We start from the raw sequence: 12980 nt of genomic DNA, 5'->3' as shown, positions 1-12980 counted from the left end.
CGTTTTGCTTCTACAGATACAAATGATAAATTGCATTTCTATGGAAAATATGTTCTAGTGAAAATTTATCAGAAGAATCTTGTTTAGTGGTATGGTAAGGGGACATCTGTGCATTTCATAAAGTAATCTGTTTTTTTCACATAAACAGCATATAATGATATTTATTATATCATGATGTGCCAAGCCACATTCTGCATACTGAAAACATATCAACACACTTTAGAATCCACTAAAATGAAAGAACATGTGTTATGACAAATATTTTTCCTCTCTGTTAATTTCATGTAGAATACTTATAAAATATTGAATAGAGTACTTAGGAAACATGAAGCATAGCTTGAAAGTTCAACAATAACACTATTCCTCCAATCTGCTGTACGGAGTCCAAAAGCCAAGGCAAATGCTAAACTTTAAAATTCCTGGGTAGTTTTTTAGATGGCAATATTTTTCCAATTGTGAATGGATCAAGAGGAAAAAAAACTCATTATATCACATTGACAGTCTTCCATTTATTGAAAACAGAACATATGGTATTGTTACAGCAAATACGTGACACCCAGAAAGAGACAAGTGACACGCACTCGGAAAATCAGAAAAGACTGTTTATTTTGCACCAGTGCTAGCCCTGCGGAGTCACCTGCAAAGGCTGAGCCCTGAGCCCTGGTGCTGGCCTTCTTTCATGCCTGGTTAGCTTCTAGGCACTTGGAAACATTCTATTGGCTGCACCATGGGGTGGGGTACTATCAGTTGTACTACATGGGCAGCTGGCTGATGCAACTGAGGCAAGCAAGATTACAGAAGCCAAAGCATGCAAGGGGAGTATCCAGCCTCAGACATCTGGCTGGCCCCTTTTTTATCTGCTCTTGCCCGCATTCCTTCTCATTACCCCCTCTTGATTCTCAGGCTTCTGTAGCCTTAGAGAAAATCAGTTTGTGGGGGCCAGGGAACCCCTTGCTGTCACAGGAGGAGGGGCAAAAACCATTCTGGCTTCTTCCTGCTGAACAGGGGCATCAAAGGGAGGGGTGTGATAGGTAGGGTTCTTCATCCAATGGAGAGTAGTGACAGCTATAATGGTCCAACTGGAGCATCATCTGGAGTTTATAGCTTCTAGGCCAGAGGAAACAAACCTGGTTAGCATGTTCAGAGTATAAGGACCAAACAGAAGGGCTATGAAAAGCATTAGGAGAAGACCAGCTAAAGGGAGGATCCAGGATGCCCAGTTCCATATGTTGCTCCAAGAGTTCCATGAGTCTGCTAATTCTTGCCTCCGTTTGATGATCCACTCCCTTAGTTGTTGGGCCATATCTCTAACTATCCCTGATTGGTTAACATAGAAGCAGCATTCCTCATTTAGGAAGAGACACTGTCCTCCTTTTTCAGGAGTTAACAGGTCTAGCCCTCTCCTGTCTTATAAGACGACTGCTGCTAAGGAGTCTACTTGATCCTGTAAAACCACAAGACATTTGGCCACTCATTCTATGTCATCCATTAGGTCCTTGGATAATTTATGATAATAAGTGGTTGAGGAGTTAATAGGGTAACATTTACAGTTGCCTGTGTGATTGGAGTAGCTGCTTAAAGGGGTGGGGGGCCTGTGGAAAGCAGAGCCATCAGGCTCTGGCCAGACTGGGATTGGTATCATTGAGGAGGCGATGAGTTGTACTCAACATCTGGTGCAGACAGGGATCTAAATCAAGTGGTCTGCCCAATTCAAGTCTAGGCAAAGGCTAATAGGTTGGGTTAGCAGTGACCCAACAGGCATGGAGAACATCAGGGCAGGTTGGATCAGGCAGCCCCCAATAGCGTCTTATTTTTATTTTTCCCATCCAGTAAGTTCTCCCATTCCTGTTAAGGTAGTGATCCTCCTGGCATTATAACATCTGTCTGGCATGTGGGGATAAACAATGGCACAGAGGCATGGTATTATCTCATCTTTTATGGCCAGAGGAGCAAGAGAAGGAATGGGAATAGGGAAGGGAATATGAGCAGAGGAAGAGATAGTGGAGTAATAGGGCAACCTGGGCCTATAATATAGGGCTTTCCCTCATGGAGGCAAAAGACAGCAGAAGATCCTTTGACACATCCCTCCAGTCAGGGAGGAAGGTTCCAAGAGTGGCAGTGGTAAGTGGAACAAGTACACGGTTGGTAAGTGGAGAAGATTCCTTTTGAGCATGTTAGGAACAGGTATATGTGCAAGAGGGATAGGAGACAAGGCTGATTCAGCATTGGAGAGAATGATTCCATCTTGAGGTAGGAGACAGTTATAAAGGCAGAGAACAAACATGCAGAGAAAGATATCAATCACAACTCAGATCATATACAGCTAAGGAGAATAAGGCATCCTGACACTAACAAGTAGAGGAAGGCTAACAAGGGTTTGTGACTGAGGTGCCAATCTGCAGGAATAACTTGTGTCGGCCCCTACAGCAAAGAGTATAGCAACAAGTATGGAAAGAGAAATAGGGATGACAATGAAATTTGAGAGAACGAGTTGCTGTAATTCATTTAGGTCACTTCATGATTTCCTTAAGCTTCTGGTTATAGAGTGTTCTCAGGTGTTGGCTGCAGGCTGCTTATCGTCTGCCATATTCTTAAGAGTGATCTGTAGAGGACTTTTCTGGTTAGCAGTTACTTTCCATTCCAAGTGGTTATCAGGTGACAGATGGACTGCCTCTACTCATGAACGGTGGATCCAGGCAGTTAGTCCTGCAATCTTGAGGGCTATGGGCATGGTTAGCACAACTAAATAGGGTCCCTTCCAGGTAGGTTTCATTGGTTTCCTTTGCCGATCTTTTATCCAAACCTATCCCCAGGTTTTTGAGGGTGTACAGTTGTTCCTAGGGAAATGGGTATCTTGTCTGTCACCCATCTATGTATCTCAAATATAGTTTTCCCTAATCCTTTTAGTTGTTTTTGTATTTCCAAATTCCCTAGCTCTGTCAAGTCTCCCCTGAATTTGACTAGTAGGAGGGGTCTTCTGTATAGGATCTCAAATGGGTAGAATCCTATTTTTGTCTGTCGTGTACAGCATATTCAGAGAACTAGGGGTAGTATATCTGGCCAGGGCAAGTTAGTTTCCTGACATAGTTTGGCCATGGCTAATTAAGGGTCTGGTTCACACATTCCACTTTCCCTGAACTCTGGGGCCGGTAGGCTGCATGTAAGTTCCATTGGATACCTAGGGTTTTGGACTTGTTGCAGCACCTCGGGCACAAAGGTTGGGCCATTGTCTGAGCCTATGGTTAACGGCATTCCATGTCTGGGAATGATACCCCTTAGCAGAGCATTAGTTGCTTTTCTTGCTTTTTCGGTGCATGTGGGGTAGGCCTCAACCTAACCTGAAAATGTGCAGATGAATACCAGAAGAAATTTATATCCTCCACTGGGTCTTATTTTGGTAAAGTCCACCTCCAAATCTTCAAAGGATGCTTGACCACAGCATTAGATTTCCATGAGCCCATTAGGGCCTTATTTAGCGTTATTTTGAGCACAGGGGCAGTGTTGAGAGATCGAGGTACAGAGGGATGGGAGTCGAGCAATTACATAGTAACAGCTCAGTAAGATTTCAAGGGCGGTTTTTCCTAGGCGGGTGAGCTCATGCTTTTGGGAGAGCCACCTGGTGGGCTAGCTGTTCCCATATATATACTCTTTGGTCTAGAAGTACCCACCATCTTTCTTTTGTCTGGCTTCCCTTTCCCTGTTGTGCCCATTTTGTTTCTTGGATTGTGTACCTTGGGGAAGTTGGCAGTTCCAGGACCAGCATGATTTTCGAAGGTGTTGTTTGTTCTCCTGCTGCTTGTTTAGCTGCAACGTCTGCCCATCAGTTACCTTCTGCCACTGAGTCTTTTTCTCTTTCGTGTCCCTTGCAGTGAATGACTGCTACTTCTCTTAGTTCCCAGACTGCACTTAATATTTTCAGGATTTCTTCCCGATTTTTTATTTCTTTTCCTCCTGCAGTCAAAAGTCCTCTCCTTGTAGAGAGCCCCATGTATATGTAAAGTGGCAAAGGCATAGTGCAAGTCAGTGTGTATGTTGACCCATTTGTCTTCACTGAGTTCTAGTGTTCTTATTCGGGCCCACAGCTGCTCTTTGGGCTGACCACCCTTGTGGAAGGGCCTTTGCTTCTATGACCTCAAAATCAGAGATTACTGCATAACCGGCATGTCTTTTGCCTTCATTCATGAAGCTGCTGCCATCGGTGTACAGGATGAGGTCAGGATTTTGTAAGGGCCTGTCTGATAGTTCGGGTCAGCTAGAATATACTTCATCAAGTACCTCTAAACAATCATGCTCTGGGGGCCCCACCACTGCCAGCAGGAAAGTGACAGGGTTTAGAGTTTTTACGGCTTCCAGTCTTATTCATGGGTCTTCCTACAGTAGTCCCTGATATTGTATCATCCCAGCATGAGTTAGCAAGTGTTGCCCTCTGGCATTCATCATGGTAATAACAGAATGGGGAACCTTAATATTTAGGTTTTGTCCCAACATGAGTTTATCTGCTGCCTTGATTAAAAGTGTGGTGGCTGCCAGGGCCCTCAAACAGGGTGGCCATCCTACTGCAACTGAGTCAGTCTGCTCTGAAAGGTATGCCACTGGTCTTTGCCAAGGTCCAACGAAATTCCTGGGTGAGAACCCCCAGGGCTACCCCATTGCTTTCATGTACAAACAGGTTGAAATCTCGTGGTACATCTGGGAGTCCCAAGGCTGGTGCCTCTGTAAGTTTTGTTTTTATGGTCTTGAATACCTCTTCTTGATTAGGGTCCCAAAAAAGGGGTGCCCTTTCTTCCCCCCCTTTAGTGCTTCGTATAGAGGTCTAGCCAACTCCGAGAACCCTGGGATCTATATTCAACAGAATCCTGCTGCTCCCAGGAACTCTCGGATCTGCCCACAGGTAGTGGGAACTGGAATGGCACAGACTGCCTGTTTCCTTTTGGCTCCCACCATCCATTTACCTTGGGTAATTTTGAAGCCCAAATACTTAACTTCCTGTTGACAGATCCGTGCCTTTTTCTTTGATACCCGGTATCCCGCCTCTGATAGTAGCCTGAGTAGGGCCCTGGTTCCTCCCAGCTTTTGGTTTGCATGCAGCTGGCTAGCAGGAGATTGTCCATTTATTTATTGGAGGAGTCCCATCCCGGAAACCTGGCTAAGTCAGATGGCAGCGCCCCACAAGTTTGGTGAATTTTTGAATCCTTGTGGCAGCCTAGTCCAAATGAATTGTTTCTGTGCCCCTGTGGTAGGGTTTTCCCATTCAAAGGCAAATAGGGGTTGACAATTAGGCCTTAGCTAGAGACAGAAGAAGATGTCCTTTAAATCCAGACATGTGAGCCATCCTGCCTCAGAGGGTATGAGTCCTAGTAGAGTGTATGGGTTAGGCAACCCTGAATGCAGTGTGATGACTGCTTCATTAATTGCTCTTAGGTCCTGTACAGGGTGATAATCATTTGTCCCAGGCTTTTTCACAGGCAGCAGGGGAGTATTCCATGGAGACTGACATCATTTTAGAAGTCCCCATTTGAGTAAACTGTCCAAGTGTGTCTTGATCCCCAGGTGTGCCACCCGTGGGACCATATATTGGTGTATTTTGACTGGTTGAGTCCCTGGCTTTAGGTCAGTTAATATTAGGGGGTGGTTTTTTTTTTTGTTTTTTTTTTGCCAGACCAGGGTGGTTTCCTTCTGCTCAAACTGAAGGGAATTCAGCTTCTAGCTTGGGGGCCACAGTTGGCTCACCAGGAGGGGAAGTGTATAATCTCCGTTCCTCTTCTCGTGGAATCATCAGGGACAAAATCATGGGCTGGGTCTTTTCATTTAGGCACAATTGTATCTCTCTATCTAAAGTAAAGGCTATTCCTGCACCCAACTTGTCAAGGAGGTCTCTACATAACAGTGAGACCAGGCAGTCAGGTAGATACAGGAATTCATGAACTGCTTGGTGACCACCCAGCTGGCATTGTTGGGGACCACAAAATGTCCTTTGGGTTTGCATCTCAGTGACTCCTATGATGGTGACTTCTCGACCAGACAGAGGTGACACTTTCTGTGTCACGCAGAGTGTTTATCCCCAGTGTCAACCATGAAGTCTGTTGTCTAGCCTTGGGCTTCATTTTGTCCATGGGCTCATGGGGGTCCAGTTGGATAAAGCCAGTTTTTCCTAATCAGAGTCCACTCCTGCCAGTCCAATCAGGTCAGCCTTGTGTGGTTCTGGTTAGTAGTGGCAGGCTGGAGCAGAAGTTTTTGGTTTTCCCTTTTGGCATTTGGGGCATTCATTTTTCCAGTGTCCAGATTCCTTGCAGTAGGCACATTGATCCTGTTCCCGTGGTGCCCTTCATTTTTGTTCTTGAATCCCTTGTGGTTTCTGTGGGGCCCCTTCTAGAGGGGATGGTCACCCCAAGGCTGTGACCAGCAGAGCTGCCTTTTGTTTCATTCTTTGGTCTGCCTCCTTTCTAGCAACTCAATCCCAATTTACAAAAACCTTGTTGGCAATTTTCAGTAGTTCAGTGGGATTCTTTCCAGAGAATCCTTCCAATTTTTGGAACTTCTGTCTAATGTCACTTTGGGCCTATCCCATGAAGGTAGTATTGACCATGTGCTGGTTTTGGGGGGCTTCTGAGTCGAATGGAGTGTAAAATCTGAAGGCTTCACGTAATCTTTCATAGAAGTCAGCTAGACTCTCTTCTGCTTTTTAGGACCTCAGATACCTTTGCCATGTTGGTGGGCTTTTGGCCCCTGCTTTTACCCCTTGGAGGGAGGCGAGTCAGTATCTTTCTAATCTGGCCCTTCCCACTTCTGTGTTGGGGTCCCAGCAGGGTTCTCTTTGGGCATAGCCTCCCATGCCCAAGCCTCAAAGTCTAGTTGTCCATCTGGTGCCTGAGTCTGGAGCCTTTTTCTGGCTTCGGTGACTATTCATTGGTGCTCTTCTGTGTTGAAAAGTGTGAGCAGAAGCTGCTTATAGTCAACCCAAGCAGGGAAGTGAGACTGAAATATGAATTCTAGGAGATCTATCATCACCTGCGGCTTCTCAGAGTAGGGCAGTATGTGCTGTTTCCAGTTGAGGAGGTCAGTAGTGAAGAATGGTTGGTAGTAGAAAATTGATCCCCCCTCTCATAGGATCCTGTCAGTGGCATCCTAGTCTCCCCTACTCTCCCACAGTGGCATCTGAATTGCCATTAGGGAGCTTGGACCTTGAGCTGTAGACCTAAGGCATCTTCCTACCGGTTCAGGTGTCTCTGGTTGGGGTGGACTGGCTGCTGGCGGAGACGAGACTGACGGGAGTAGACTGTCAGGCAGGTGAGGTTTCCCTCCCTCAATTGATGGGGTGCTGGGGGCATATGGTGGTAGAAATGGAAGAACTTCTGAATTTTCCTGGAAGATGGGGGGCAATTTTTTCTGCTGTGAGGTCTTCTTCTCGCCCCGTGGCACTAAGACCCTTCATTGTCCCTTACTATTAAGGCAGAACCGGACTCAAGGAAGCTTGACTGGGGCTATTTCCAGCCATTGATCGATGTATGGGAATGGGTTCTGGTGGCCCGGGTCTCCAGTAACTACTTTATAAACAGCTCGGACTGTGGGGACATCTAGGGTGCCCTCAGGGGGCCACCATATACTGAACGTAGGCCATTCTAATTCACAGAGGGTGTGTAACTTCCCAGGGGTCAATTTGACCCCATAGTCACCTGAAAATCCCTTTTTAAAATTCTTAATCATATACTCCAAAACCATTGGTTTTGAGGAATTTCCCCCCAATCCTAGTATCCTAGATGGGTCCCTCCCAATGTACGGTGTCACAAGAGAAGAGGTTGTTTTATCTGCCTGGCCACTCCCCTCATGGGGATTAGACATCTCTTAGCATTGGCAGGTCAGTATAAAACCCCTGACTTGGATCCTGCCTTGAGCCATATGAGGTCATCGGAATTTCAGGGTAGGACCCACTCAAGCTCTGTAGCCAAAACCGTGGAGCACAGGCATTCAACACATACATTCAGACAGATTACAGACTTCCACCCAAGACTTCCCTGTTCTGTGTCGTACCTCTGTCGCCTGGGAGGTGATCAAGCTCCCCTTTCACCTCTAGAGTGAGCCTGAACTCACTCTGATGTCCCCGGGACACTTACCGATCTGACATCCTGAAACAGGCCTTTTCTATTCCCCTGGAGTCTGTTCAAGCGCAGTGGTGGCCGGCTGTTGTCAGTCCCAGCAAGGGTCGGGGTCCAGTGAAATCACCGGTGGATACGCCTTCCTTTCCGTCACACGGGCTGGTGATAAGTGGCCTCTCCGCTGGCCTCCAACAGTGGTGGCTCAACAGGCCAGCGTGGCTGTCAACTTCCTGGCCAACGCACCAAAAATGTTAAAGCAAATACTTGGCACCCAGGAAGAGGGAAGCAACATGCACTCAGGGAATCAGAAAAGACAGATTATTTTGTACCAGTGCCAGCCCAGCAGAGTCCTCTCCAAAGGCTAACACCTGAGCCCTGGTGCTGGCCTTCTTTTATGCCTGACTAGCTTCTGGGTACTTGGAAACATCTTATTGGCTGCATGGGGGGTCACTATCGGTTGTGTTATGCAGACAGTTGGCTGATGCAAGAGGCAAGCAAGATTACAGAAGCCAAAAGCATGCAAGGGGAGTGTCTGCCTCAACATCTGGCTGGCCCCTTTTTTATCCTCTCTTGCCGGCTTTCCTTCTCAATATCCTACCTCCCCTCCTTTCTGCTAAAAGACATTGATCTGCATTTTCTTGTTTGCCAGTGCTCTTCACTTTCCTAAGAACTAGGAAAAACATGCTGGATCCTACATCACAAAACCTGGATTCTACCTACTTCTTCCTAATTCAGCCACTTAATGGTTCTATAGCCTTCCATGGATTCTTTTTCAACCAGTTAATTTGTTAAATTTTAACCAGAGACCAGAAAACTCTTTGAGTAATTACTTTCTCATTCTCCAAAGGATGATGTATAATAGATGCCTAAAAGAAAAATTCATTCACAACATATAATGGTTGGCACATAATTGGCAAGTATGGAAGGAGCACATAAGTCTACCAATCATCTTTAAAATCTAATATGGGGAAATTTTACAATTGGTGAAGTTTGAAGAAAACAGGAGTTTGTATCTTAATGGTATCTTTAGATGGAATATTTTTCCTCTGGGGCAAAGCATTTCTTTGAGCAGTTGCTGGTTGGAGCCTCATGTAGGTCCTCATGTGGCTTGGTATTCTAGACTAGGAGACAGCAAACTACATATAGTCCACAAGCCAAATTATTTGGCCCTTTTCGGGAAGAGGTTTCTGACTCCTGTTCTAGACTCCTTCCTTCTTGAGGGGCACAAAGTCTTTTTTGTCTGTTTAGATGCTCAAAAATTGTTGTTAAGCTATAATAACTAATCCATTGTAGTATTGATGCATATAAACCAATCTCTCTGATTCAGAGTACAGAAATAGATGATGAGCAAAGACAAACTGATTTATGAGAGAGGTACTATTGCAAACCAGTGGGGTGAAATGAATTTTTCAATTAATGGAGTTGGGATTCCTACCTTAAACCCTAGAAACAAATCACTTCAAGATGGATTAAGAAATTAACATGAGGCTAAATTTTTAACTTTTAGAAGAATTACGGGCACTATATATACACCTCAGGAGTTGTAAAGAAGTTCTTAAATTAGACACAAGGGGTACAAACCACAAAAGAAATTATTTATAAATTCAGCTTTGTTAAAATTAAGATCTCTATATCAAAACATAAAGAGTGGAAAGGTAAGCCACAAAACAGTAGATGATATTTTTTAAAACAACTTAATAAAGGGAGGCACCTGGGTGGCTCAGTAGGTTGTATCCTGACTCTTGATTTCAGCTCTGGCTCGTGGATTCAAGCCCTGTGTTGGGCTCTGCGCTGACAGTGTGGAGCCTGCTTGGGATCCTCTCTCTGTCTCCCTCTCTTTCTGCCTCTCCCCTGCTCATGCAGTCTTGCTCTTGCTCTCGCTCTCACTGTCAGATAAATAAAGGGAAGGGGCACCTGGGTGGCTCAGTCAGTAGAACGTCTGACTTCAGCTCAGGTCATGATCTCGCTGCTTGTGAGTTCGAGCCCGACATCTGGCTCTGTGCTGACAGCTTGGAGCCTGGAGCCTGCTTCAGGTTCTGTGTCTCCCCCTCTCTCTGCCCCTTCTCTGCTTGTGCGTGCTTTCTCTCTCTCTCTCTCTCTCTCTCTCTCTCTCTCTCTCAAAAATAAACATTAAAAAAAAATTTAATAAATAAAGGGAAAAAAAACAACTAATAAAGAATTAACATCCAGATACATAATGACCTCTGGAAAATAAGTGCAGAAAGTGGCCAAAGGACTTGAATGGGAATTTCACAGAAAGCTAATATGGCCAATAAACATATGAAAAGATACACCACTTCCCACCCTTAAGAAATTGGCAAAAAAAAAAAAAAGTTTGAGAATACTAAATGCCAGCAAGAATATGGAGAATTGCAAGTTTTTATTTATACTGCTCAGGTTTTAAATTGATGTTAACAATTTTAGAAAACAATTTGGCAATAAAATGGTACAGTTCCATTCTAGGTATTTAATTAAATTTTTACACTGTGTGCTGGGGTACTGTACTACGTTGGCTAGTATTCCCCCCAAAATTCATGTCTATCCAGAATCTCATAACATGACCTTATTTGAAAATAAAGTCTTTGTGGATATAGTAGTTAAGACAAGATCATACTAGATTAGAGTAGGCCCTCAATGTAGGACTAATGTCCTTATAATAGTCCATGTGAACATGGAGGCAGAAATTAGAGTGACACACCTGCAAGGTAGGTATTACCCAGAACTGCTAGAAGCTGGTAAGAGGCAAAGGATTCTTCCCTAGAGCCTTGAGATAGAGTGGCCCTGTCAGCATCTTGATTTTGGACTTTAAGCCTCCAAAACTATGAGAGAATAAATTCCTGTTGTTTCAAGCCATCTAGTATATTGTAATTTGTTACAGTATAATTGAAATAGTAAGAAAACAACCCGGTTATTGGCAAGTACACACACCATATCAAAAGCATTAAGCCATCATTCACATGAGAAAACACCCTATATAGTTTCCTGTTGCTGCTATAACAAATTACCCCAATTTAATGGCTTAAAGCAACACAGATTTATTTCCTTATATTTCTGGAAGTCAGGAGTGTAAAATGGGCTTCCCAGGCTACAATCTTTCTAGAGACTCTAGAGGGGGATCTGTTTGTTTTTTTCCATTTTCTAGAGCCAACTACACTCCTTGGCTTGTGCCCTCTTCATCTCCAAAGCCAACAGCACAGCATCTTCTATCCCCTCTGACCTCTCTTCTGTCTTTATATTTTCTCTCTGACTCTCACACTGCTGATTACCTCTTACCAGGACTCTTGTGATTATATTGGACCCACCAGGACAATGCAGAATAGTCTCCTTTTCTTAATATCCTTAACATAATCACATCTGTAAAATTCCTTTGCTGTGTAAAGATAACATATTCACAGGCTCTGGGGATTAGGCCATGGACATCTTTGAATAGGCTGCTATTCAGCCTACCATACCTGGGAACAAATAAAACTTCGTTTGTAGTAAAATGGATAAGTAAATGTTGATATATTCATGAGTAGAAACTATATAGCAGTACATAAATAAACTGAAACTATCTGCATTAACATCAGTGAATCAAAATACTGGGTGGAAAAAAGTCAAAGAATATTATATTTAATATCATTCAGTAAATATGAAGGTTAAAACCAGCTACCACTAAACTAGTATATTGTTTAGAGTTACATACATACATATCTGTGTGAGGTGGAGGGTAAAGTATAAAGAATAGCAAAGCACTGTTCAGGAGAGTGTTTGGCTCTGGGGAAATGATTAGGAAAGGGCATAAAAGGAGATTCAAGAGCATCCCTTTTACTCCTGCCCTTAACAGTTGTTACATGCTTGTTTGTACACTTCACAATTAAATTCTTTGAAAGAAATTAATGTTTTTTATATTAACAATTGTTTATTGTTTCTACTAGAAACATCTTGAAGAGCAGATTGCTAAAGTTGATAGAGAATACGAAGAATACATGTCTGAAGATCTCTTGGAAAATATTAGAGAGATTGGAGACAAGTATAAAAAGAAAGCTGCTCTACTTAAGGCTTCTGATGAATGAAGATAAAATTAAGCAAGAACTTTATTAACAAGTGTAAATTTTTAAATGTCCTTTGTAGGTTCGAAAAATCTCTTAACATATCCTATACCCCTCCTTACAATGAAGTCTCATGACCATATCTTCCCAAGCCTGTGAAATATTTTTATATCTTTTATAAACCTAGTTTATTAATTTAAAGTATGTATAACCTGAAATTATGATAACTTGTTGGATTGTTGTCTTTAGGTGTGAAAGACTAGTTGTATTATGTACCCAGAGTTAATAAAATTACATCAATAAAGTGTGTTTTTCCCTGATTTCTCAACTGAACTTCAGATGGTCAGAAGATAGTTATTCTCATCTAAACCAGGAGTCAACAAACTGGACCACATGCAGTCACACCCATTCATTGACATATCTGTTTTCATACTACAATGGCAATGTTTATTATAGGAGACAGAGACCATATGTCCTGCAGAGCCAAAAATGTGTGCTATCTGGCCCTTTACACAAAGTTTGCCAGTCCCTGGTATAAACTATACAAATGTCAGGACTCTTTAACTAAAAACATGGTCCAACTCACTCCTTATTCAGAGCTAAGAATCTTTCTGGTTTCATGCTACCATTACTCTGAAATAAGCAGAAGAATATGGAATGTGAGAATCAGAAGAAATAAAATAATCTTGTTCAATCCCCTTATTTAGAGATGAGAATTCATTTCTAGAGAAGTTCTCATTTACCTCTGATGACACCTCTTCATAGCAGTAGAAGCCACACAGGAACTTACACATTACACAACTCTGACTACAGCCAGCCACAGGAGCTGTGAAATACGTATGTTTTGGATGGTGAG

At 43.3% G+C, this 12980-nt stretch overlaps 1 protein-coding gene across 2 annotated transcripts in view; it reads left to right on the top strand.

Annotated features, from left to right (window-relative positions):
• Window positions 1-12444, top strand: part of NDC80 (NDC80 kinetochore complex component) — a 62194-nt gene extending 49750 nt beyond the window's left edge. For both annotated transcript variants that reach the window (XM_045459742.1, XM_045459743.1), the window contains one exon: window positions 12011-12444. In XM_045459742.1, coding sequence (XP_045315698.1) covers window positions 12011-12148 — 138 coding nt within the window. In that variant the 3' untranslated portion in view covers window positions 12149-12444. The remainder of the gene's footprint in view (window positions 1-12010) is intronic.
• The last annotated feature ends 536 nt before the right edge of the window (window positions 12445-12980 follow it).

Source organism: Leopardus geoffroyi, chromosome D3 (assembly GCF_018350155.1).
Source record: "Leopardus geoffroyi isolate Oge1 chromosome D3, O.geoffroyi_Oge1_pat1.0, whole genome shotgun sequence".
Taxonomy (NCBI): Eukaryota; Metazoa; Chordata; class Mammalia; order Carnivora; family Felidae; genus Leopardus; species Leopardus geoffroyi.
This window is presented reverse-complemented; position numbering and strand designations above follow the sequence as displayed.